Source organism: Aquarana catesbeiana, linkage group LG10, assembly GCF_042186555.1.
Source record: "Aquarana catesbeiana isolate 2022-GZ linkage group LG10, ASM4218655v1, whole genome shotgun sequence".
NCBI lineage: Eukaryota > Metazoa > Chordata > Amphibia > Anura > Ranidae > Aquarana > Aquarana catesbeiana.
This window is the reverse complement of record NC_133333.1, coordinates 240,120,919-240,147,837: the sequence shown is the minus strand read 5'-3', so window position 1 is coordinate 240,147,837 and position 26,919 is coordinate 240,120,919. Positions and strand designations below refer to the sequence as shown.

General features: G+C 42.8%; 1 protein-coding gene across 1 annotated transcript in view; it reads right to left on the bottom strand.

The window, feature by feature from the left end:
- LOC141109903 (uncharacterized) overlaps positions 1 to 26,919 on the bottom strand; it is a 39,036-nt gene that overhangs the window by 4,078 nt on the left and 8,039 nt on the right. Inside the window, exons 4-19 of the mRNA XM_073601155.1 lie at positions 23,727 to 23,850; positions 23,358 to 23,546; positions 23,151 to 23,276; positions 22,758 to 22,943; positions 20,442 to 20,636; positions 20,072 to 20,208; positions 19,823 to 19,991; positions 18,585 to 18,719; positions 18,348 to 18,494; positions 18,081 to 18,258; positions 17,861 to 18,001; positions 15,717 to 15,899; positions 14,788 to 14,859; positions 13,032 to 13,158; positions 12,811 to 12,956; positions 10,636 to 10,839 (exon numbers count right to left, since the gene is read on the bottom strand). Of these exons, the coding sequence (XP_073457256.1) occupies positions 10,636 to 10,839; positions 12,811 to 12,956; positions 13,032 to 13,158; positions 14,788 to 14,859; positions 15,717 to 15,899; positions 17,861 to 18,001; positions 18,081 to 18,258; positions 18,348 to 18,494; positions 18,585 to 18,719; positions 19,823 to 19,991; positions 20,072 to 20,208; positions 20,442 to 20,636; positions 22,758 to 22,943; positions 23,151 to 23,276; positions 23,358 to 23,546; positions 23,727 to 23,850 (2,459 nt within the window). The remainder of the gene's footprint in view (positions 1 to 10,635; positions 10,840 to 12,810; positions 12,957 to 13,031; positions 13,159 to 14,787; positions 14,860 to 15,716; positions 15,900 to 17,860; positions 18,002 to 18,080; positions 18,259 to 18,347; positions 18,495 to 18,584; positions 18,720 to 19,822; positions 19,992 to 20,071; positions 20,209 to 20,441; positions 20,637 to 22,757; positions 22,944 to 23,150; positions 23,277 to 23,357; positions 23,547 to 23,726; positions 23,851 to 26,919) is intronic.

Sequence of the window (26,919 nt, the reverse complement as noted above, 5' to 3'; positions counted from 1 at the left end):
TCATGCCACCCCCTATATGTATAATAAATAGATTCATGCATAGCATGAATCTATCCACGGTCAGCCCCTATTCATGCGTCTGACCCCTTTCAGGTTACCGGGCGCATGAATTACAGCGGCCAGGGTTTTAAGCCAGAGGCTCTAATAGGCTTCAAAATAGGGTGGGCTCAGGTCGCAGAGAATGCACTTGGAGCCCACCCAGGTGTGTTACAATAGTGAATGAACATTCGCTGCTGAAACACTGATCCTCAATCCGGCCAATCAGAAGCAGGGTGTGAGACCCGTTTTCAGATTGGCCGAAAAGAGAAGACTCCCAAGTGGCCGCTGAGGAGGAGGGAGGAAACGGAAGGCACCGCCACCACCATGAGGACCCGTGGAGGGCAGGGGAACGGGAGGCCGCCACCGAGCAGGGGAAGCCGCCGGTGATGAGGTAAGTGTTACTGACCGGGGGGGGGATACGGTTTGCAGCTCCCCCCAAAACGAATTCCACTGCCCGCCACTGCTAGGCATGATGGAAATTGTAGTTCCTGAACTGGAGGGCGATAGTTTGGAGACCCCTGCTCTAGAGGTTGCTAGGGGTTCTAATTTCTGCATCTCAGATAACTTCCCACTGACACCTTAAAATAAGCTACCTGTAAGGGGAAAAACTCTTCCCAAAGACCATCAATGTAAGGAGCATTCTTCCCACTGACTGTCACACTAAAAGTAAGCTCTGCCGATCCTCCTACTCCTAACTACTGTAACGTAACACTATTAATTTTTTCTGGAAGCAGGTTTTTCTGACAGGTACTTGCTTCCAAGTCTGCATTTCTTTCCTAGGTGAGAATTATGGAAGTGTGGTCTGCCCGAAACCTCCTGGGATACGTCACATTTCCCAGGAGGCTGCAGGACCAGTCTGAAAGCACAATGTGATCTTGCACATGTGCAGTGGGGAGCTGGCTGTGAAACAGCAGCAAGTCACAGCTGGCTCCCACAGCCAAGATGGCGGGCACCGGGAGAACCAAAGACCGGCAAACAACCAGCCTGGACTGGTGAGTTCAGCACTGTCTACACCTAAACAGACAGCTGTACTGAGTGTCTGTAGTAGGGATGAGCCGAACACCCCCCTGTTCGGTTCGCACCAGAACATGCGAACAGGAAAAAAGTTCGTTCGAACATGCGAACACCGTTAAAGTCTATGGGACACGAACATGAATAATCAAAAGTGCTAATTTTAAAGGCTTATATGCAAGTTATTGTCATAAAAAGTGTTTGGGGACCTGGGTACCCCCTTACCATTTCACACAGGGGGGGGCCGGGATCTGGGGGTCACCTTGTTAAAGGGGGCTTCCAGATTCCGATAAGCCCCCCGCCCGCAGACCCCCACAACCACCGGCCAGGGTTGTGGGGATGAGGCCCTTGTCCTCATCAACATGGGGACAAGGTGTTTTGGGGGGCTACCCCAAAGCACCCTCCCAATGTTGAGGGCATGTGGCCTGGTACGGTTCAGGAGGGAGGGGGGGCCGCACTCTCGTCCCCCCCTCTTTTCCTGCGGCCTGCCAGGTTGCGTGCTCGGATAAGGGTCTGGTATGGATTTTTGGGGGGACCCCACGCGGTTTTTTTTTTTTTTTTGGCGCGGGGTTCCCCTTAAAATCCATACCAGACCTGAAGGGTCTGGTATGGAATTTAGGGGGAACCCCACGTCATTTTTTTTTTTAAATTTTGGCCGGGATTCCCCTTAATATCCATACCAGACCTGAAGGGCCTGGTATGGAATTTAGGGGGACTCCCACGTCATTTTTTTTTTTAATTTTGGTTCGGGGTTCCCCTTTGGGGAATTCCCATGCCGTTTTTATCAATGAACTTCTATGTGTATTGTCGGCAATGCAATAGCCGCGGGTAGTTTTAAATGAGTTTTTTCCTTCAAAATGTCATTTTGCTGTCAGACTGTTCTAAACACAGGAAACATGCGCCCCTTTACAGGCACACTATAGACACCCCCCAGGTACGAAATTTAAAGGGATATTACACTTTTATTGATTGACTTTAAGCATTATTAAAATCACTGCTCCTGAAAAAACGGCCGTTTTTAAAACTTTTTTTTGCATTGATCCATGTCCCCTGGGGCAGGACCCAGGTCCCCAAACACTTTTTATGACAATAACTTGCATATTAGCCTTTAAAATTAGCACTTTTGATTTCTCCCATAGACTTTTAAAGGGTGTTCCGCGGCATTCGAATTTGCCGCGAACACCCCAAATTGTTCGCTGTTCGGTGAACTTGCGAACAGCCAATGTTCGAGTCGAACATGAGTTCGACTCGAACTCGAAGCTCATCCCTAGTCTGTAGGAACCTGGCATTGCACCCACAATTCAATGATCGTGCGTACAATGCTTTGCAGGTTGCGGTGTAAAAAAAATAATAAATGCTCGTTTTTAGTACCGGCATAATTATGTGCATTTATTTATTTATTTTTTTACAAAAGGTGAACATAGCCTCTAACTTTTTAAGAAAATTAGTGTAGTTCCTCTTTAAGAATATACCACTGCCTACAGCAGAATTAGGCACTAGGCGACAGAGATAAGTTTGCGTGTTATCTGAACCCATCTCTAGATGCCCTCTGAATTTGTGCTCTTTTAAAATCCAATGAGCTGCAGGCCTGGCCCATCCTAACACAGAGGCGGGCTGTGAAGCAGGAATGATCTGGCTCGCAGCTCACTAGAGTAAAAAAGATTGCTAGTTCTCAGTTCGACTAGAGATGAGTTTTGGAGAATGTCCATGTTCATTTCTTCTAGGCACATAAAAATTCTGGAGGCCAGTCTCCAGAGGCTATAACCCCTTTTGTTTTAATCCTGCTCAGCTGTAGTAAGAAGTCCAGAAAGAACAAAAGTTTAAATGGGAGGAGGGAGCGGTGTCCTTCAATAAACTACAAAAAAAAGATTTTACGTTGAGTACAAAAATCATATTTTCTTTATTGTCCATTTAGGGACATAGCTTGATAACAAGAAACCTAGGCACCGATAAAAAAATATATACCGCTCCATATTGGTCTGCTTGTCAGCTAGCCCCAAATCCATGCAGAAGGTGCTGATCCGGCTCACAACCAAATAAGCTTCAAGAGGAAAGTGAATGACTGCACACACTTGTGTATAAAAAATCCGGACGCCTTACTGAAATAATCCCATAGTGAAAACATCATGCTATACTCAGGGCAGACAGGATTTCATGCTGAAAGCGTGTTCTTCAGCTGTATCCTGTGTCCTGAATTTGCTCTTACGCTTGATTTTCTGTTGCAAAACTGACTTGTCTCTGGATTCTTTTCTGCTCTGATCTCCTGCTGTGACTCGGCTTGATTCTGTCCATTGGCTCATCTGTCTACTCGTTGCTGACCTTGGCCTGCTTCCTGACCATGTTCCTGCTACCTACCCATTACTGCCCTAAGCTTGCCTGTAGATCACACCTCTGGCCTTCCATCCTGATACCAGCTTTTGGGGTTGTCACCTACTGGCTGCCACAGATTTTGCCTCCAGCCTGTCATGGGCTCTGGTATCTTTGTCAGCTGTTTTTACAGCTAGCTTCTCTGTGTTTTTTCTTCTGGGGTTCTCCAGTAATCTCCTTAGCAGCTGTAAGAGTACTTCTCTATCAATCTAGCAGAAAATCTATAAATTGTTTTGTCTACCTTATACAGTGGTACCTCGGTTCACATACTTAATTTGTGAAATGACTCTGGTCGTGAACCTATTTTTCCATAGGGTTCAATGTAAATCAGGTAAATCCGTTCTGGACTTTTTGTTTATATATACAGTAAAATTATGAAATGTATGTACAAAAAAAAGGGATTTTAAACTGATATTACATATGGTCTTTTACATTAAGCTGACCTCTTTCATGTGTACATCTAAAAAAAAAAAAAAAAAAAAAAACTATAGCTCCTCTTTAATACTTGTTTGAAACAATCCCAAACCCCAATTTAAATGACTAATCTAGGGGCCAGAAAACAGCACTGTGCATTCAGGAAAAGATCATCTGAGGGCGTGATAAATATGAACTGTTTTTCCATGATTTCCAATTAAGTGAGCCCATCGTCAGGGTAGTCGGGGGGCAGAAACCCCTATCTGAGTGGACAGGTTCTCCTAAGACTCTCATCTTGCACTGCTCTTCTCAATATGAACGTGTCAGAGCAGGGAAGATGGCCGCGGCTCGTGTTCGTGAACACTTCTGTTCGCGAACCAAGTTGTTCTTGAACAGAAGCGTTCGTGAAATTTATTTTCAAATGTAATCTGGCCGCTCTATGCCTTGGTAAAGCTGTATAGTTTTTCTAGCTTTCAGCCTCAGAAAAAGTACATTGCAATTTTTATTTCATGATAAGACCTGCCTGGTCACTCCCCCTTCCATTGCGGTCTAGTCAAAATGCTTACATGTTGTGCAGTATGTCAGTGCAATTTCTGGATCTTGACTCGGACATAAAAAAACTGTTATTTTTTTACAATAAAAACTGCCTTGTTCTAACATAGATACCCAGGAAAACTTCTTACATAATGTGCAGCGATTCTATACAATAATTCGGTGTGCTGCTTATAAAATAAACACCACTAATTGTTATTTTTGAAGGCAACAGACTCATCTCTCTATACCTCTTACATTTCTGCTGAGTGCCCAATCAAGCTGTTTACATACTTTCTAGCCACTGTGCTACAGTACTATGCAAAAGTCTTAAGCCTGGTACACACTAATGCCCCGTACACACGGTCGGACTTTGTTCGGACATTCCGACAACAAAATCCTAGGATTTTTTCCGACGGATGTTGGCTCAAATCTGTCTTGCATACACACAGTCACACAAAGTTGTCGGAAAATCCGATCGTTCTAAACGCGGTGACGTAAAACGCAGGGACGTAAAACACGTACGTCGGGACTATAAACGGGGCAATGGCCAATAGCTTTCATCTCTTTATTTATTCTGAGCATGCGTGGCACTTTCTACATCGGATTTGTGTACACACGATCGGATTTTGTTGTTGGAAAATTTTATATCCTGCTCTCAAACTTTGTGTGGTCGGAAAATCCGATGGAAAATGTCCGATGGAGCCCACACACGGTCGGAATTTCTGACAACACGCTCCGATCGGACATTTTCCATCGGAAAATCGACCGTGTGTACGGGGCATAATATTTTTTTCTAGCCACTGTGCTACAGTACTGTGCAAAAGTCTTAAGCCTGATACACACTAATATTTTTTTTTTCCGTTCAACTGGGCGGGTTGAATGAAAAAAACCTGAGAGTTCAGGTCGAAGCCGCTGTACTAACAGTCTGACATTAGTACAGCAATCTCCCCAGCTGAGCTGTTGTATTCTGACAGGGGGACGGCCTCCCTGCCAGAACACTCTGGTCAGCGCTCTGATCTGGAGCCAGGCGGCTGCTGGTTTTCCAGCATGTTCGTCTGACAGAAGCCGGCCCGACCAGCTGACAAACACACAGACCCAATATCGGCTGGTTTTTATTGAACCGGCTGATGTCTTACGACATTCAGCCCCTGCGTACTAGGCATTAGGCACCTCCATGTCCCTAATTTACTGAATTATTTCTCAAGATCATTTTCTGATATCTGCATTCCTCAGGCACCCTGAGCACTTAACACCATCAATCAGTCACTCTAAGCACTTTATAATGTCCCTCAACCACCCTAATCACTTTACACAATCCCCCAGCCACCTTGAGAACTTTATACTGTCCCTCAGCCACTTGACAGTTTTACACCATCTCTCAAACACCCTGATCACTTTACACCATATCACAGCCACATCTAGCACTTTACAACTTCTCTTAGCAACCCTACCAGGTTTACATTATTCCCCAGCCAAGGCAGAACTTCAAGAATTTATATGTTCTTTGAAAGATCTTAAACTCTGCCATTAGATAATCAGGACATTGTTCCTTTTGTTTCATGTTATGCTCTCGGTTTTTAAAAATTAATGTCTTTTATATCCTACTGTAAAGTCCTACAACATATAATTGTGCTAGATAAAAGATGATGATAATAACAGCAATAAAAAAATGATTACTATTATAGCTTTTATTGTGCTTTCCAGCTTCTCGTAGTGCTTAGTGTCACCAGAGGTCCACAAGATCCTATAACAAGATTGACCTATAGGACTAATATAGGTGTGAAGAAATACTGTAATGTAAGAATGCTTTCAAAAATATATATTTTAATTGTTTATTTTTAAAAAATTTACAAAATGCAAAGTGAGCGAACAAAAAATCTAAATCAAATCAATATTTGGTATAACTACCCTTTGGCTTTAAACCCGCATCAATTCAGATCAGGTGTATGATTAACCATTTATACCAAGCGGGTGATAATGATCATCAATTTCATATGTAGGTTGAAACACAGTCATTAACTGAAAAACCAACAGTTGTGTCAGAGGAACAGTCAAACTTTGCTACTAAGGTGAGGTTGTGGAAGAGAGTTTCATGTCACAGGTTATACACCATGACAAGACTAAGCACATTAAAAAGACACAAGGTAATTATACTGCACCAACAAGGGAAAAGATTTCAAAGCAGACTGATGTTTCAAAATGTGCTGTTTAAGGTCTTTTGAAGAAGCACAAAGAAACAGGCATAGTTGAGGACTGTAGACACAGTGGTCAGCCAAGGAAACTTAATGCAGCAGATAAAAGGCACATCATGCTTACTTCCTTTTCACATTGGAAGATCTCCAGCAGTGCCATCAGCACAGAACTGGCGAAAACCAGTGGGACCCAGGTACACCCATCTACTGTCCGGAGAAGTCTGGCCAGAAATGGTCTTCATGGAAGAATTGCGGCCAAAAAGCCATACCTCCGATGTGAAAGTCAGGCTAAGCAAATTATCTAGGCATGAAAACATAAGAACTGGGGTGCAGAAAATGGCAGATGTTTTTTTTAAATGGTTTAAAACAAAAATTCAAAGAAAAGTGTTTCAGTAACAGTCAAAATGCGTTAGTTGGAGTTGGGCTTTTATTTGTTTTCTGCTCACTCTAGCTAAAACATGTACATCAAGGAATCCCCTGTCCACAGGTTGACAACACTGCTGTGCAATTTCAATGTATTGTTATCATCCTGTTAAAGGAGAAAGTAGAAAAATAATGGGATTTTTGTATTTACCGTAAAATCCATTTCTCTGAGTTCATGGACGGACACAGCACCTCCTTAATCTTGACCATTGGGTTATATCGCCTCTGCAGGAGTAGGACTAGGCAGAACAAAAAACACCTGGCTATGCCCATGGGCTGTCCTGAGTCAGTATAAAACCCCCTCCCTGCTCTAGGTACTCAGTTTAGTAGCAAGCAGTAATAGAAGTATCAAAAACTCCATAAAGGGGTGTGCTGTGTCCGTCGATAAACTCAGAGAAATGGATTTTACGGTGAGTACAAAAATCCCATTTTCTCTTTCGTTCATCGACGGACACAGAGCCTCCTTAATCTTGACCATTGGGACATCCAAAAGCAGTGCCAAAGAAAAATGAGGGGTGGGCAAAATAACCCAAGGCTAACCACAAGAGCCCTAACCAGGATACAGGAGCCTTAACCGGGTCACAGGAGCCCCATCTAAAATAAAAAATGTTAAAAGAAAAAACACCCCTTATGAGGGAACCCCCCTCTTAAACAGCAGCCTGCAAAACCTTGCGGCCAAAAGAAGCATCCGCAGATGACAAAATATCTACTTTATAGAATTTAGTGAAGATATGCACTGACAACCAAGTGGCTGCCTTGCAAACCTGTAATATTGACGCTTGATGATGGAAGGCCTAAGAAGTACTAAGCGCCTGAGTAGAATGCGCTGTGACAGGGAAAGGAGGAACCCGACCCTTAATAGAATAGGCCTGAGACACAGTCTGTTTGATCCATCTGGAGATGGTAGCCGAAGAAGCGGCCAGCCCTTTCCTTGGTCCTTGTGTAACCAAAATAAGTGAGTCTGACCTCTGGAAAGACTCAGTGGATTCTAGTCCTACTCCTGCAGAGGCGATATAACCCAATGGTCAAGATTAAGGAGGTGCTGTGTCCGTCGATGAATGAAAGAGAAAATAAATCTATTGGCAGGATCGACAGGCAATAACTCTTACAGGCAGACTTTTATGTTAGTGATGGTGGCAGACTGCATTTTTATGTAATTTATTTTGTCCATAGTTACACTTCAAAACAGAATATGGCACCCTTTATAGCAAAAGGGAGACCCAGGAGCAGAATCTGTTGGCCTGATTACTGACACAATGGATTATATCCAACAAACAATTTTTACTTATATGGGAGGAATAAGCCTTAAAGTGGAATTCCGGGCAAAAACCAAGCCTAAATCTACTCCCACTCCCATTCTAAGACTATTCTATCTACCCTGTAAAAGAAAAGATGTCTATACTTGCCTATTCTGAAGTCGCTCTGGTCAGGTCACATGATCAGGTCCCAGCACTGGCTTCAGGGGAGGGACAGCCTACAACAGATGCCCCATAGTAAGCCTATAGAAGACGTCATTGTCTCTGTAGCTGTTGTTGGTGATCTCTCCTCTCCCCTGAAGCCGGCGCTGAAGAGATTTTGTGCCTGGACTAGAGCGGTTTCGGAATAGGCAAGTATAGACCTCCTTTCTTTACAGGGTAAATTTAAAAAAGTCTTAGAATGGGGGTTGGAGTAGATTTAGATTTTGCCTAGAATTCCACTTTAACCACTTAAGGACCGGAAGATTTTCCCCCTTAATGACCAGGCCATTTTTTGCGATACGTCACTGCGTCACTTTAACTGACAATTGAGCGGTCATGCAACGCTGTACCCAAACAAAATTGATGTCCTTTTTTTCCCACAAATAAAGCTTTCTTTTGGTGGTATTTGATCACATCTGCGGTTTTTATTTTTTGCGCTATAAACATGTAGCACTAGCTGGGAACAGTAGTCCACCATTCAGAACATGCTAGTAAACTACTAGGCCTCCGGGGAAGGTACTGCAGACCTTGTAGCCTAGTAGCAGCAACTAATCAGAGACAGCATTAGAGGCTATTCAGAGTGGGTTCTTTTGCATATAGAAGAGGATGTGTCAAGAAACATAATGTGCTACAGAATAAGTTTGTGCAGGAGGGAAGGATTCCAGGGAGCAATAGTCTGCAGAAGTTATGCAGAGGAGGAGCAATAATCTGCATGGTGATGCAGGGAAAAGCCTGTAGATGTTATACATGTGCATCATTTCTTCAAGGCTCAAACAAAGTTCTAATTTATAAATATGATGGCAAAGTAATTCAATCTATGGGCATCCCATATATCCTTTCCCCCAACCAAGTTATATCCCCCCAATAAACAAAAACAAAACAAAGCAAATGACTGTTCATTGTCTCAGAAGCGATATATGGAGGTCTGGCATCAGGGTGATATGGTGGATGTTAGTTACTAGTGCCAACACACCGCTACAAACAAAAAAGACCGACAATTAAAAAAAAAAAAAAAAAAAAAAAGTTTTACTTTCTGCTATAATACATATCCAAAAAATATATTTAAAAAACAAATGTATTCATCAGTTAAGGCCGATATATATTCTTCTATGTATTTTTGGTAAAAAAAAAAAAATCGCAATAGGCGTATATTGATTGGTTTGCGCAAAAGTTATCGTGTCTACAAACTATGGGATAGATTTAGAGACTTTTATATTTTTTTAATTGTTTTTACTGGTAATGGCGGCGATCTGCGATTTTTAGTGAGACTGCGACATTGCGGCGGACAAATCTGATCCCAAGTAACACTTTTTGGGGACCAGTGACATTATTACATTGATCAGTTCTAAAAAAAAATGCATTGGGTGATTTCAATTTATAAATACACGTGGCCACTCATTAAAATGAGAAGAAAAGAGGTTTAACCTTAAACTGCGTAGAGGGTTCATTACTGTAAGAGCGGCAAGGATGTGGAATTCCCTTCCACAGGCGGTGGTCTCAGCGGGGAGCATTGATAGTTTCAAAAAACTATTAGATAAGCACCTGAACGACCGCAACATACAGGGATATACAATGTAATACTGACATATAATCACACACATAGGTTGGACTTGATGGACTTGTGTCTTTTTTCAAACTCACCTACTATGTAACTGGGGGACAATCAAGGGGTTAACTGTGTTCCCTCGGTTTGTTCTAACTGTAGGGGGGATGGGCTTCCAGGGACATGACAGAGATTGCTGTTCCCGATCACTGGGAACAGAAGATCTCTGACGTGTCTCCTGTCAGAACGGGGAATCGCCTTGTTTACCATGGCAGATCCTATTTCTGCCTCTCTGTACAGCGATCGCGGGTTGCTGAATCCACCAGACTCGTGGGCGAGCTCCCGCAGATCACATGCACGGGCTGATGTACAATAACAGCGATTAGCGCTCTCCTGGCACCTAGCTGCAGTACAACTGCGGTGGATGGTCGAGAGTAGTTAAAGTATAAATTCAAGGAGGCCAGAAAAACAATGCGTCACTACTAAGCATACTGCAAAACAGGCTGCACTTTTTAAACCCTTCAGGTCTTTAAAAAACACATTAAAAAACAGACCATCGCTTCTATTTAATATCCATTTAATGAATATTCTTCTCAGATATAATCTTATTGTCTGCCTCCAGCAAATGAATGTAAATGGATACTGTCTTTATTACCTCTAGGGCAGTAGAACCCAGCTGGGCACTGAAATCCACTATAATCACTGGTGTTCTCTGCACAGTAATAGCCGGCGGGGCATGGTAAGCAATCTTGTTGATGCGTGAGGTTGTTATAGGTCCCTGCTGGACAGGCGTATGGATGGAAACTTCCTGCAGGGCAGTAATGACCACGAGGGCAGCCTCCACCTTCTCCTGTGTAAGCTGAATGAGACACAGCAAAGATAATGGAAAACATGAGCGTCCTTTGTACATCTACCCAACATCCCAGCTAACCTTTTCAAAAAAAAGAAGATGCATGATCAATTCTAATTCATTAAGAGACTATATTATTAGAGAGTTTACAGAGAGAGAACTGCACCAGGCCTCTTGTACTGTCCCACAGAAGCCAATAAGATTCATCTGTTGCAATGTGGAAGGATGAAATGGAGAAATTAATTAGTTGATGTTGAGGAAGCACAAATTATTTTTTTTCCAAGATAGTATCATTTTATAAATGATGCCATTTATCATTTTAATAATTCAATAAAGGTGCGTAGAAAAATTTTGGATGATCTTTGCTGAATTCACCTGGTCACCCGCTATTTTGTAATACTGCCAGTCATTTTAGGAATGTCTCCTTTTTAAGGCAATGTATGTAACAAACCTTGGATAGAGAGCTTGCCGAACAAGTCTGAAAACGCAGTAATGTTTGTGAGTGGAGTTTTATCCAGACCTCAAGACAAGATGCCAAGGACATCACCAGACATCAGAAGCTACCAGAAGGGCCAACACCCTGCCAGCCTTATCTTGGAGGACACATCTAATGTACACAAAGGCAGATGCAGTCTGTACTCCCCACTGCAGGTGGCGCTCGACCGAAGCAGCAACGCAGAAAGGGGAAGGAAGTTGTGAGGAAATTGGTGCCTCTATGACTTCCTGCGGGCACAAGGAGATTGTCCGATTGGGTGCTAGCCCCTCTGTGACTTCAGCGGCCATATTGGGCCAGGCAGAGTCAAATAAAGACTCCGGCTCCCAGGTTTAGCACTTTATGTGAGTGGCTAGTGTAAGGACAGGTTCCCCCGTCTGGCAGGGATAGTTAATAAAAGATAGAGAAAGGTTCTGGAGGAGTAGGGACAGTGTAGGGGCTACGTCCAGGGCTGGGGCAAGGTGTGGGCAGGAGGGGGCGGCTGCCCTGGGCGCAGTGGGGATTTTGAGTGTTGTGCTAGGAGGGGTGATTTGTACTTAGGAGGATGGATTTCTGTTGGGAAGGGGGCTTTGGCAGGGAAGAGTTGTGCTAGTGGAAATGATTGGGGGATTTGCTAGGAGGGGAAATTTGGGGGGGGGGGGGATTAGTGCTAGGAGAAGGGATTTGGGGATAGAGGATTAATGTCCAGAGGGGAAATTTGAAGCGTAGGGGATTTGTGCTAGAAAAGGGGATTTGGGGAGGGAGAAGATTTGAGCTGGGAGGCGAGATTTTTTACTGGAAGAAGGGAAATTTTTGTTTGGGGAGAATTTTAGCTTGCAAAGGGAATTTATGGTGTTAGTGTGAGGATTAGTCCTCACATTTTTTTTGGGGGGGGGGGGGATTTTTGCTGACACACAATGCCCGTACATTTTTTTGGGGAGGTGATGTTTGCCATTTGGCATCTTTGTCCTGTACGTTTGCATTTGGGTGTGTATGAGAGTGACGGGGGTGCTATTTTTATATTATTTTTATTTATTTTGTTAGAATACATTGTTTTCATATAATATTATTGCTATCACAAGAGAGCTAACAAACCCCCTATGTGATAGCATGGGCAGGTGGTGGGTCCTCCTAATAGAGACATCAGCTGTCTCTTAGACCCCCAATGTCTACACTGCAAGCTAATCAAGCAGCTAATCTGCTTGACTGTGCTCGGCTAGCTCCTTCGCTGGCTACAGTAGTTGGGAAATTACAGCTTTTAAATTGTAAGTAACAAAATTCTTGTTGCATCAGGGGTTTGTTAGTTGTAAAAGAGATCTGCATCACTGCCCCGGGCTCCTAGGAGGAATGGTAGAGCCAAGGAACCACCATGGGAACCACCATGGGTGCTGAAACTTGCTATAATATCTTGACTACCAGGATATTTATAAACGTTCCTTGGTAGACAAGGGGTTAATATGCTTTACTAAACACAAAAATATGATCAGTTAAAGGTCGATATATCTTACCTCCTCCAGTGGGTGCAGGGGAGGAGACTCCAAGAGTACAGTAGTACCCTGGCAGGCAAAGTCCAGTAGGTGCTGACCTTCCGACTGAGTCGCAGTAATAGCCAGGGGAACAGGGTGTACACTGGGATTCATCACTCAGGTTCAATCTAAATATAGAAAGATTATTTGTACAGTATAACAGTCATAATTACATTAAAGTCATTTTCATGTTCAATACTGACCGGTCTAAGAAAGTGCCATACGGACATGGAATAGGCAAGCTGGTGCCTGGAGGACAAAAGTGACCAAATGGACAAGGACCTCCAAAACTTTCATTGCTGCTACCAGAAGGGTTACTGACAAGCGAACCTAGGGAGAATATTACATGGTGAAATTGACTCAAAATCTACATTTTATACTGAGCTCACAAAACATCTCTGGGGCTAAGTCTCACAGCTTCCAAAATGACAGGCTACTTTCTTTGAAGTGGAACTCTAACCAAAACCTTGCGCTGTTTTGATTAGAGCGGGAAAGGGTTAAAACCTCCATCAGGTTTTTATTGCTGTTTATGTCCTTGTGGAGACTTCCCTCCACCCCTGGACCTCTTTGTCTTTGAGATAGAAGGGAGAGGAATCTGTCCATACACCAATAAAAAACCTTCACCCTTGCCCAATCCACTAGTTTTTTTTTTTTTTTTTTTTTTATGTCTATGCCCCAGTTTGGGATAGAGGGATTGGGACTTGCTTTTCTTGTTTGGGATAGAGACAGAACAAGGTTAGAACCTTCACTATCTAAAACTGAAAAAAAATATTTTGACTGGATTTACATATTAAACCAGTGCTAGTTTTTCGAGCACAGATAGCCTACAAACACCACATCACATCTCACTGTAGATCATGCTAAGAATACAATGTTCCATATTGTCCATGGATATGTTGACATATTTTGGTTGTAGAGCAATTTTAGGATGATCCATTTGCTTAAAAACATGTCTATAAAGGTATTGGCACACTGACATTTTTAGCCATAAAAACACTTAAAAAAAGATTGAAAGAAAATGACCACAGTCAGATTTCCTGATGAATGAGGCAGTATACCTTATGTACATGTAGCACTCTCCCAGATAGGCTGCTAGTAAGGTTCGGCAAATTTAGTTTTTGTGGCTCTTCTGGAATCAGCATGAAATTGCTTTGGGCTGCTCTGGGCTCTACAGGCTTGATTGCTTCAGCCTGTCTTCTGGAGACTCCAAGAATATAGTGGGTGGGAGAGTCAAATAAGCAGCTTGACTATTTATGTGGCACCAGCCAATCCCTGGGGAGTGTGCTCAGATGGTGGCTGAGGGAGTGAATAGTCTGGAGCCTCAGAGAGCAGGGTTCTTCCCTGGAGAGAGAGGTTCCCAGCCAGGAGGACTGCTGCCCCTAGGCAGTCCACCTGAAGATTTCTCTAGTCTAATCGAGGTCCCTGCTGTGCACAGCTGGGGAGCGCTATCCTGCTGCAATTTTTTTTTTTAAATAGAGAGGAGTTTCACTGATGATCCAGGCTAAAAGCTTCACAGAGTGAACTGTCTGCCTTAGTCTGGAGGGAGGCATCCAAGTACCCAGGGACACTGAGTGCAGACCTGAGAAGGAGGTCCTAGTGATTGTTGCTGCTATTAACTCCTAGTGCACCAACATTAAGGCTTGTCTGGCCTGGAACATTACCTATGGCTTTCCAGTTCCGGAGTATCCCATGGCTTCCCCAAGCCCTATCCAAGTTAATCTGCAGTAAACTTAAAAAAGGCAACCCCTAGACTGTTTACTGAGCCAGAAGAGTGAATGTTGCCATTTGCCTGGCTTCCGCTACACCAATGGGAAAAGAACCTGGGACCAAATCAGCAGCTCTTGTGGGAGTATATGCTACATTAACAATGTCTGCACATAAATGCAGGAAAATCGTTACCAAAATGACACATCCAGTAGCCATGTAACAAGAATAAAAATCTCTGTAGTCCCTTTTTACCTGCTGTACAGAAGAATCCAGCCTGACAAGGTCCAGATACAGCTGACGAGGCCCAGTCTCTGCAGAACATCCCTAAAGTTCAAGAATTACATATACCATTCAGTGAAGTTTAGTGAAATGCATATTCTACATAGACTATAGCATCAACTAGTGGCAGCCTGTAACGCAGAGCGCAAGGGTGCCTCCCCCCTAATCCATGCATCCAGGCGTCTACATGCAGGGTGCCGGGCGCATGGATTTCACTTGGCTTTTTATTTGTAAGCACATGATTAGAGCCAGAGGCTCTATTTGGCTTCATAAAAGGGTGGACTCGGGGCGCAATGTGACAATAGCACATTAATATTAGCTATTGTCTTCCTAAATCTCCTCCCAGCCGAACAGGAAGTGGGTCCTGAGACCTGATTGGCTGGGAGTCCTAAGAGTTCTAAGACTCTGGTCCTGGTTCTAAGACTCTGTTCGACCTGGAGGAGAAGCCCCGGCTGGAGCGAGGAGGAGCAGCCCTACCCTTCGTCCTCGATGATTCTCGTCATCTACTAATGTAAGGCCGCCTTCCTGTCCGTCACCCGCGGGGGGGGGGGGGGTATGGTGGCTTTGGTGCGAGTGAGGGGGGGATGCTTGTTTGCCGCCCCCCCCCCAAAATATTGAGCACCAGCCGCCACTGGCATCATCACATACTGGCTGGGAAGTACAATGCATATACTATACAGTGCAAAGTGTAACTACTCCAGTATGATTTATTTTCTGACACTAGGGGCAACTATGAAAATACATGTGTTCATGTTTTTCAGTACATTTCTGTAATGTACAGTGTTGTTACCTAGAAGAAGTGGATGGCACAGTATTGCTTAACACAAAATACTGTATCAGCATAGGTTCAGGATGCAGCAGGCAGAATAAACAATATAAGTTACTACCAATAAGAATATTACCTGGCAGACATGGCAGGCACCCTTCGGCTTTTGTGACACCTGGCATGGGATTGAATGTTCCAGGAGGACAGGGAACTGGGCTAGCATCTATTTCCTCGGGGCAGTAATATCCGGTTGGGCATTGGACTATGTCCCCATCAACACAGGTGTGACCAGTGGGACATGTTTTACACACAGACTGGCCTGAAAGAGCAAGAAACAATGTTCATTATTGCATTAATATATAACAGACAAATACAGACAGGTTAGGTACTGTTTTTTAAATTTCCTCATCATTACCAGATGAGTGATGCAAAACATACAGAATGTCAGATGAATACATCCTGATTATCAACAACAACTGAGATTATACCCTGTAGAACAGACAACAAAATAAATTCTTTAAAGTCTCATTGGATCCACTGAGCATTTAATGTATTCTGTGCATTCTTATAAAAAATATGAAGTGTCAGATTTATGTTATGTCCTCCCCTTTACACTAAGCTGCATTGCAGGAGTAAGATCAGTGATCTCCAACCTGTGGCTCTTTGTTTGCCTTTATCCAGCCCATGGGGCACTATTTCTCCCACTGACATTAACAATGGGGCATAATTCTTGCCACTGACACCAATGACCAATGACTATTCCTCTCACTGACACCAATAATGGAGTACTATTTCTCTTACTACACCAACAATGGAGCATTGTTACAGATGCCAGGACATTTTTTACTATCAATGGCCACAGTCCGGCTCCTCTAAAGTCTGAAGGATAGTAAACTGGCCCTTTGTTTAGAAAGTTTGGAGTCCGCTGGTATAGATATTCATTACATCTTAGTACAATCCTGTACACATCAAGTGACACAAGTATATACCACATGCAGAATAATGTACACATAATTATTTCCTAATATCTTCTTTGATATGAAGTTCAAGTCTCGAAGGAGAAAGGTGGCTTGTTCAGAACCTTGAACAGTCTAATTTAAAAGTTCTCCTTTTATGTGCAGAATCACCATTTAAAAAAACAGAGAGGTAATTTCTAATTTCCTGAAAGGGAACAGTGCAGAGCCATGAACCTCACTAATTTGTACGTCTCTGGCAAATTCTGCATCTGGAACTCTTGGTATAGTAGTACAGAAACAGCTCAACATATGGAGACATTTTCCAACTTGTTTACTTTTTTAGGGCTGTTAGCCCTTATCAGTGCAAGGTATGGAACCCAATGCTTCCCTGGTGCAGAACTTATGGAGAACAAGACCATAAAAAGTGTCACAAAAGGCAAAATTTTTTCTATTATTTCTGGAGTGTTATAACCCATGTCAGTTTTTTCCCCATCTATATCCCATCGGGGAGATTTCCCTTCACTTCCTGTCCAAAAACCAAAACAAGAAGTGAGAGGAAATCCCTCGACATTGAGGGAATCCCAGGATTTTACTAGATGTCACCATTGGAAGATTTCACTTCTATTACCATTCTGATGTCAACCCAAAATGTGGGGTTCTCTTTTACTTTCACATTCAATGATAATGGTAAACAGGACACATAGAGTATGGCTCAGTGATTGGGCATGGGCATGCAAAGCAATCAGGTAAAGCAGCTATAAGGTGATTAGCTATTCAAGCACGGGGTGAGGGGCAGGACCTGAACTCTATAAAAGGTCTACCCTGAAGTAAAATCTTCACTAACCTGAGGAACTGCAGCTTCTGAAGAGTTGCCGCCTCCTTTGTTTGAGGTTGATTGTCACGGCTTTCTCTACGGTTTCACCTTGCCAGCATTAAATGTCCCTTTAATGGGCTATGCCCTTGTGTGGAAGTTCGATCAGTTTAATGTTTGTCTGGCATTAATGGTAAAGACAGACCTTTCAGAATAGGTCAAGTTAATGTTCAAGCGTGCTTACAGTAGAACTGTGACTGGTACTGGTTAGGGGTTTATGTTGGAGAGTTCAGATAAAACTGTGGTCTTGCCCTATCCAACCTAACCTATCTAAGGGTCGTTCTTTGGGAAAAGTTACTGATTAACGTGGTTGTGTCTTGAAGCCTATGCTTTTCAGGAGACATGTGTGGGATAAACCACGTAAGAAAACCTGAAGATGTAATGCAATGCACAGAATATGAAAGTGAAAGTCTAATGGAAAGCATCATATGTATACACTGAAAGCCTCCCTACCTGTAGAATTGCTGTAAGTGCCCTCTGGACATGGTGTGGGCTCAGTTGACCCCGCAGGGCAGAAATGGTTAGCAGGACAGATGTTTCCTGTGACTTCATCTTGAGGTCTTGGACTTGTGGAGCCAAGAATACAGAAATACCCTGCACAATAGAACATACAATGACTTACTTATTTTCCATAAGAACTTTTTTTTTACAGTAGAGGTTTATTTTATCTTACCTTTATGACAAATTCCAGCTGGCTCCACTAGGCCAGGAGAATCACAATACAAACCCGGAGGGCATGGTAAACACCAGGAACTATTTGATGATTCTCTGTGACTGTTCCATGTGCCAGAAGGACAAGGTTCTTTCATCCCTTTATAGCAGAAGTAACCCGCAGGACAAATCTCCCCAAACTGTGACCAAAAATGTACTCAATTATTCACTTGTAAGAAGCAGGTATAGCAGAATTGTGTTGAAAGTCTTAATAAAAGGAATCACTTACAGGAGTGTTGGATCCCCATGTACAATAATACCCTGAATCACAAAATCCTTCAGGGTGGGACAACCCCGGACGACTGCAGAACATGCCCAGGGTGCATAGTTCACAAGACTCGATAGCTACATTGCCAACTACATTGGAAAACGTTGCCTAAATAAAATAACACAGCATGAGGTTCACAACACAAAAGATCAAATCAAGCTTATTTTTGAATTAACAAAGGCAATTTGTCAATCTTACCACTGGGCATGGCATTGCCACAATGCTTCCAAGGGGGCAGTAATGGCCCTGAGGACAGGTGGAGACGTCAGATAAACTGCTTGAATTGCAGAAGTTTCCTGGTGGACACGGGCTGCAGGACGACTGACCAGGGAGCTATAAATTAAGGGGGGTTTAAAAAGAACAGACAGACAAGAGTTTTTTTGCTGCATTGGGACACTAATTTCCGGTGAACTAAGACACACAGCCCTAATGAATGCTTTGGGAAAAGTAACAGCTAATAATCTTGGAGCCACTAATATTGCTTTTGGAACCCTAAATGGAATATCATTCCAGAGACTGCATAGCTTTGATTTATAACTCTCTCTGGCCAGAAAACAAAATATCCATCAGGTGTTAAACCCTGGACTTCACTGCAGCGCAAACACCAAGGTCCTCCTCCAGTGTACAATTTATCTGATATACAGTAGGTCCACACACTGACTAAGCAGCATGAACGATCTATGGATTGACATGGTCATACGATTTCCAGCCTCTGTTTAGAAGAGTGCTGTGAGCGATATGATATTAGGAATTGTTTTAGGTATGCTAACTTATTCAATTGAAATATCACAGAGCTTAACAATAATTATGTTGTAGCAGACATCTGTTATGGGTACCCAAAGCACAAGGATCCTAGTACTGCCAGATGTTATAATGATTTATCTATATAGAAACAGCATTTTAGAATAGATCAGCAGACTAAAAATGCCCGTCAAATCACAATAGAAACTGCTTTTATGGTATATTTACAGCTTTAAAATGGCCCAGACCTCAGTAGTGAGGATGTCTTTAATGCAGATATTGGAGAGCAATAGGTCCTAGAGTAAAATTGATAGTGGGACTGCCTCATGTGGATACACCACTGGTCAGAGTGCGTTCATTCCAGTGCTGGGACAAGGATATCCAGAGCTCAGGGCAATATGAAAAAGTGAGCCCACCTCCGAAAGGTGTAAGCATCCTGCCTCAGCAAAAATCCCCTCCCCCCAGCATAAATCACTCCTCCCAGCACAAATTCTATCCCCTTCTAAAAACCCCCTTCCTAGCACAAATTGCCTTGTAACTGCCTGTCAAATCTCCCCTCCTACCACAAATCCAGAGCCCCCCCATTGTGTCCCCAATACAATTCCCCCCTCTCCCTGAAATTTCCCTGGTTCATTCTATATGTAGTGTTCTAGTTACAGGGAACTATTTATGCAGATGTAAAGCTCTCTCCTTACTGGCTGGAAGGTTCCTGGAAGACAAGGCTGTGGCCGGAAAGATCCCTCTAAAGAAAAGTAGCCTTTTGGCACCTCATTCTGCACCGGTGACCTAGAGCCCTCTGTGCAGTAGAAGCCAGCTCGGCAGTGTCCGGTGGGAGTGGATCCTATCTGTCCATCACAAAACATCCTGCAAAAGAGGAGACATAGGTTACTCTACACCTAAACTATAAGCTGAGCCGTTCTTACCTTTAATGGACATTTACATACCCAGCTGGACATGTAAGGCACTGACTCAGTTGCACTAGACCAGTCCGGTTACTGTATGTGCCTGGAGGACATGGTGTTGGCCACCCAGAACCAGCAGGGCAGTAAGTACCAGGAGGACATACACCTCCTGAAGGACACTTTACATCAACAGAGAGTGGGAAATGGTTAGTAAAGAGCCCAAAAACAACTCACACTTAACATGCAATACAAATAAACATTTAGTATACAATTACATGTGCAGTCAATCAGATTCAAATTGCTTGCAGTTCTCATAAACATCACTACTTTAGAAGGATTCAAGGATAGCCAATGACATTTTTTTAGCATTTCAAAAGTTTTTTTTTTCAACGTTTTTAGAAGGTTTCACTACCGAGCTCATGGATCTTTCAGGGCAGTAGAATCCTTCCTGGCATTGGCCGGTGCTGGCTGAGAGTCCCAATCCGGCACAGAATTGCCCAGGTTCACAAGGCCGACACTCGGTTTCACTGGACAAGCCTTCAAGAGGACTATATGTGCCTTCTGGGCATGGTTCTGGATGAGAACTGCCAGGGGGACAGTGGAAACCCTGATGACAAATGGGTATATGTGAGTGTCAGACAAATGAACACCTACTACAGAAAATAGACAATAACAGATCAGCAGGTTATGCGTCAAATGATAGAACACATACACAGTCTCAGATGGAGGAGGAGGATACAAGCAATAAAAAATATACACTATATTACCAAAAGTATTTGGACGCCTGCCTTTACACGCACATGAACTTTAATGGCATCCCAGTCTTAATCCGTAGGGTTCAATATTTATTTATTTTTTTTTACTAGAATTTATTGAAAGAAGAAACAATACAGAGTAATAAGAAAAGTCACAGGGCGAGTGTCACTATGAGTTGAACATGTTTACAGAGTGTTAGTTACAATAAGAGAGTTATTAACAAGATTCACATATGACCACTTATAGGGTATACAGGTTAAGAACACTCTAAATAGATGGTACAAGACTGAGATAGATTTGTTGTACCCTGTTCACCCAAAGCTGGAGGAAAAGGGGTACAAAGAAAAGTATAAAAGCATAGGACAAAATAAAACAAATCAGGGTCCAATATTGAGTTGACCCACCCTTTGCAGCTATAACAGCTTCAACTCTTCTGAAAAGGCTGTCCACAAGGTTGTTTAAGAGAGTTTCTGTGGGAATGTTTGACCATTCTTCCAGAAGCGCATTTGTGAGATCAGGCACTTATGTTGGTGGCGAAGGCCTGGCCTCCGCTTTAATTCATCCCAAAGGTGTTCTATCGGGCTGAGGTTAGGACTGTCAAGTTCCTCCACTCCAAACTCACTGGTGCGCAGTCATGTTGGAACAGGAAGTGGCCATCCCCAAACGGTTCCCACAAAGTTGGGAGCATGACATTTTCCAAAATGTCTTTGTATGCTGATGCTTTAAGAGTTCCCTTCACTGGAACTAAGGGGCCAAGCTCAACCCCTGAAAAACAACCACACACTATAATCCCCCCTCCACCAAACTTTACACTTGGCACAATGCAGTCAGGCAAGTACCGTTCACCTGGTAACCACCAAACCCAAACACGTCCATCAGATTGCCAGACAGAGAAGTGTGATTCGTCACTCCAGAGAACATGTCTCCACTGCTCGTGTCCAGTGGTTGCGTGCTTTACACCACTGCATTTGACGCTTTGTATTGCACTTGGTGATGTAAGGCTTGGATGCAGCTGCTCGGCCATGGAAACCCAATTCATGAAGCTCTCTATGCACTATTGTTGTGCTAATCTGAAGGCCACACGAAGTTAGGAGGTCTGTAGCTATTGACTCTGCAGACAGTTGGCGACTTCTGCACATTGTGCACTTCAGCATGTGCTGACCCCGCTCTATCATTTTACATGGCCTACCACTTCATGACTGAGTTGCAGTTGTTCCCAGTTGCATCCACTTTGTTATAATACCATTAACAGTTGACCGTGGAATATTTAGTAGCAAGAAAATTTCACGAATTAACTTATTGCACAGGTGGCAACCTATCACGGTACCACGGTTGAATTCACTGAGCTCCTGAGAGTGACCCATTTTTTCACAAATATTTGTAGAAGCAGTCTGCATCAATCAAACAAATAATAAGTGATCCTCTGCGCTACTATGAGAATAAATATCCAAATAACCTTGTGGAGAATTGCTGTAATACCTAATGAGGATAAGCTGAGGAATCCCTGGAAGTAATTCACCATCTTACCTATATTGGAGGCTGTTCCAAGGCTCGGGTTATGTACTATTGAGGTGAGAGTTCTGTGAGCACTGAGGTGATGGTGGAAGCAGAGAGACTCTTTGGGATTACTATTATCAAAGGACTACTTCATTCATTACTTGAACACGTTATTTTCAACTTTGACATGAACACTTTATTTGCATATTCATTACTATCACTGTTGTGTGTGATTTTTCTTCAATTTTATGATTTGTTTATTAACACTTATGGAATAGCACAATATCACTCTATTATCAGTCTGCGTGCCTAGGTGCTTGCTTTTATACACCTGAATCCAATGATTTGGAGGGATGTCCCAATACTTTTGGCAACGTAGTGTATTATGTACAGAAGTTGTGGATAGCCAGTAAACACAGCTCAGTGTGACATTCCCTTTACACATTATCTGATTTCCAGTAAGCAGCATACTCACAGCTGGGCACAGTTTGGGCAACAATAAGGATGGCAAGTCACAGAAGAAGCCTGCAGGGCACAATAGACAGATTGGAATCTCTAGGCCCATCTTAGTCATGTTCCAGTATGATCCAGGCTGGCAGGGAAATGACATTGGGAAGCCTGTTCCGGGTGGACAGTGATATCCCTGGAGGCAGAGCCCAGTCTAGAAAGAATGCAATACAGCTATTTCTAATTGTGCACAACAATTATTCTGCATATTACCATAGTTGTACCACCCATATGGACAGTCTGTTCAACCCTTACTCTTCTACCCACTAAAGGCATCATACACGAATCTCAAAACCTACTAGTCACACTACAAGACAATATATAAAGACAGTTTGAGCTCATTCTACAAAGTGGTACTCACCGGATCTGGGATTCCTTGTGTTCCTTCCTGATAACAATATTTTCCCTCTGGACATTGCAGGCATTCTTCCAGTCCCCCCAGGCCTGGCTGATGTCCGTATGTGCCATTTGGACATGGTTTGGCTTCCTGCAGAAAGATACAGTAGGATAACCACTCTGATCACACAGATTGCACATGTTTTCATCATTTAGCTCTGAGGTTTCTTACACTGCTCCCCTCTAGACAGTAGTATCCCTGGGGACAAATACTGATCTCCTCATCGGGAAAGACAGCCATTCCTTTGGGACAAACTCTACCGACAGGACACACATGCTGCATCATGCGCTCTCTGCTGGTCCTGTCCTCATGACAGTAGTGTCCTGCTGGACAGGGCTCACAAACAGATGAACCAGCATCCTACAATAGGAAATATAAAAAAGGAACTTAACGGAACAACCTCTTTGAGGATATCACAGCTCTAGAATAACTGCAGTGAATATGAACACATCATAAAGAAGGCACTTCACTCTGAAGATAGTAAACCTACCAGCAGCAGGTCCAGACAGAACGATATCTAATAGGAGCACAGATACTCACAGAGAAAGAACCAGCTCTACATGGCACTGGGGCACCCATGCCAATATTTGGACAGGAGCTGCCTGCTGGGCACAAGTCACATTCACCCACCTCTCGGGCACCTTGTTCAGCACGGTAAGAACCCCTGGGATAAATAATATACAAAAACATAAACCTTTAATATAACTGACCCAAAGCACCCTTCATGTTATTTTACTTATATAGTCCATTCAATTTTATAGCACCACACCGTTTCATAGGTTACACAGAGCACATGGGGAGAACATACAATGCCATGCAGACTGTGTTCCTGCCCTTTAATTAACATACTATCCATATTTTCTTGTTTGATTGAAAGTTGCTCCCCAAAAAAATAAAATGGTACTCCAAGTTAGTTGTTGGGAAGTCATTTTTGGGAACATCTGAAGGATTCTACCATATGATTTTGCTCTTGGGTAGAATTTAAATATTTAAAAAACTTTTTAAAAGCCAGAACTTTTAAAATATTCTAGTGGCTCGTGTAGGCTCAGCTATGGTTTCTTGTGTTTGAAATGCAGATTCCCATCAACTTTTTTTTTTAAATATCTTTTTTATTGAGATATCAAGTGTACAAACATTCAACATCACAAAAAACAAACAAAATGGTCACAGTAAATGACACAGTCACCCACGCAAGAGTTCTAATAACTATTAGCAAACACTGAGATTTAGGTGACCATGTTATATCCGAGTTTGGCTCTGTTCCTTATGATGGCTCTTCCCTTGAATATCAAAGATGGTAGCAGGAGGAGACTGTATCCCGTGTTAACTGAACACATACATCACAGATATAAAAGATGACAAAGATATTATGATTTATCAAGCATAGAGGATGTAGTTGGATCAGCCAACCATTTGGACCAAACTTTGTCATACTTTTTGGGGCAGCCCCGATTAACATAGGTGTCTTTATATACAGGCAAGTTGACACTGACCAGGTGCTTTGAAAAAGCAAGGGAAGGAGGAGTAACCTTCTTCCATGACATTGTGATGGCCTTGCGGGCATCCCATCAACTTTAATGGAGTAGTTTAAATCAATGTTTCTCAACTCCAGTCCTGAAGTACTCCCCAACAGATCATGTTTTCAGGATTTCCCTCAGGTGAAACGGCTGTGGTAATTACTAAGGCAGTGAAACTGATCAAATCACCTGTGCAAAATAATGGAAAACTTGAAAACATGACCTGTTGGGGGCACTTGACTGGAGTTGAGAAACATTGGTTAAGATGATAGCTCAGGGGCTGCTTTTCTCCTGCTTTGTATTGGCGTTCATTGGACACAGAACGTCCTATTGAGATGCATTTGAGCTGCAGGCAAAGCAGGTCAAATGTATCTGTATCTTGTCATTTACATGCATACAATTTGAGCAGCACTGCATTCAAATAAGAAAAACTGCTATGTTTGACAGGAACACTCATCTACATGAGCCTTAAAAAAAACAAGATTTTTAAAACTTTTAAAAGTTTTTAAAGTTAAAACTTAAAACTATTAAAACTATTAAAACTAAAACTATTAAAACTTAAAACTTAAAACTATTCTGATATTGGATACAAAGTATTTACAAATCAAGCAAACTTAATGTAAACTACTACGTGATTTTGAGCAATGCTGGTAATAAAACTGTCATGATGTCCTGTGCAGCCATTAAAGATGGCCTGTCACCAGCAACACAGGACACTGGCTGTGCGACAGCTATAAAGCCACCTTTTATGCAGCAAAATGAATCTGGCAACCAGGTGTCATCCACAAATATGAATCCTATATTGACTACATGCTGGGTATACAGCTGTATACCCACCATTTAAGTTAGTAAAGGATTCACATTAGCGGATGACAATTGGTTGCCAGATTCACTTTTGCTGCATGGATCTCCGTTGGAGTGTGGAGACACTTTAGCCAGTGCATTGGTTTACTCTACTCCAGATGGTTGCATGGTTGGGCATATATATATATATATTTTTTTTTTGCATATTTTTTTTTGCATATTGGGAAGATTTCTGATATATAAGGAGATACAGATATTCATAGAAAGTAGAACTCTGACCTGGATATATTGCATAGCTCCCAACTGTCCCTGATTTCGAGGAACTGTCCCTGATTTGGAGCAATGTCCCTCATTCCTCCTCATTTGTCCCTCATTTTGGTCTGATCTATAAAGTTGTATTTTAAATGCACTTTTTATCTATCAAAAAGTGTTTTTTGATAGATAAACCTTTCATCCAATTTCTAAATTGCTGCATTTGTAAATTCCAAAAGCCAATATAAAGGAATAGTAGTGGTAAAAAAGCACTTGTGGGTTTACCCAATCTTGTTTTTTTTTGTACAATTCTCCTGGTGGTAGAGGGTGTGCCCTATGCTTGCATACTTTTGCTGATAGGTGTCCCTCATTCCCATCTCAAAAAGTTGGGAGGTTTGATATTGTAATAGTAAGCTTGAATAAGGTGAGCTTGTGTGCTGTTGCTAATGAGCCACAGCAGTTCTGCATTGAATGTTACAATTATTAAATCTACTCCATGCAGGTAGAGATGCATTTCTAAATGCTGGTGGAGGAGGATAAGCAGCTGGATGGAATCTTACTTTGTGTAAGAGACAGGCTGTTGTCTATTTCCTACTGCAAGCCCACAAACTGTTTTGTCTTACAAACAGTGCGCCCAAAACAAAAAACAGTTTAGGTATATACAGTGCCTTGAAAGTTTTCATACCCCCTTGTCATTTTCCACATTTTGTCATTTTACAACCTGTAGCACCCTGGAGTTTAGGCAGGGTTGCTCCTTAAAAAAAAATACTTGCCAGGAATAGTTACCCTGGTTGATTGATAGAGATCTATTGATTTCTCCCTAAGTTTTGCCCTGTTGCACTTTTCTCTTCTACCGCTAGGTGGCCGGGTACTTGGTAGTACTAGATATGAGAAGGGCAATGCAAGGTCAGCTTATGAGTGTATGGGGTGTCTCAGCCAAAGGGCAGGCGTTTTCTTGAATCCCTTGGCCTGCTGGGAGAGCCTATATATTTGGGTGGAGTCAGGTGATCAGTGGTCTGTGCCACCTGGACGGCTGTCTGGGTGGACATTTGCTGTATTGCCTGGGCTGCTAGGCCGGCGATTGGGCCTATCCCGGGCACATCTGGCTTCTAGGCTGTCTGAGGGCCTATCCAGAAGCAAGAGAGCAAGCCCAGGGATGG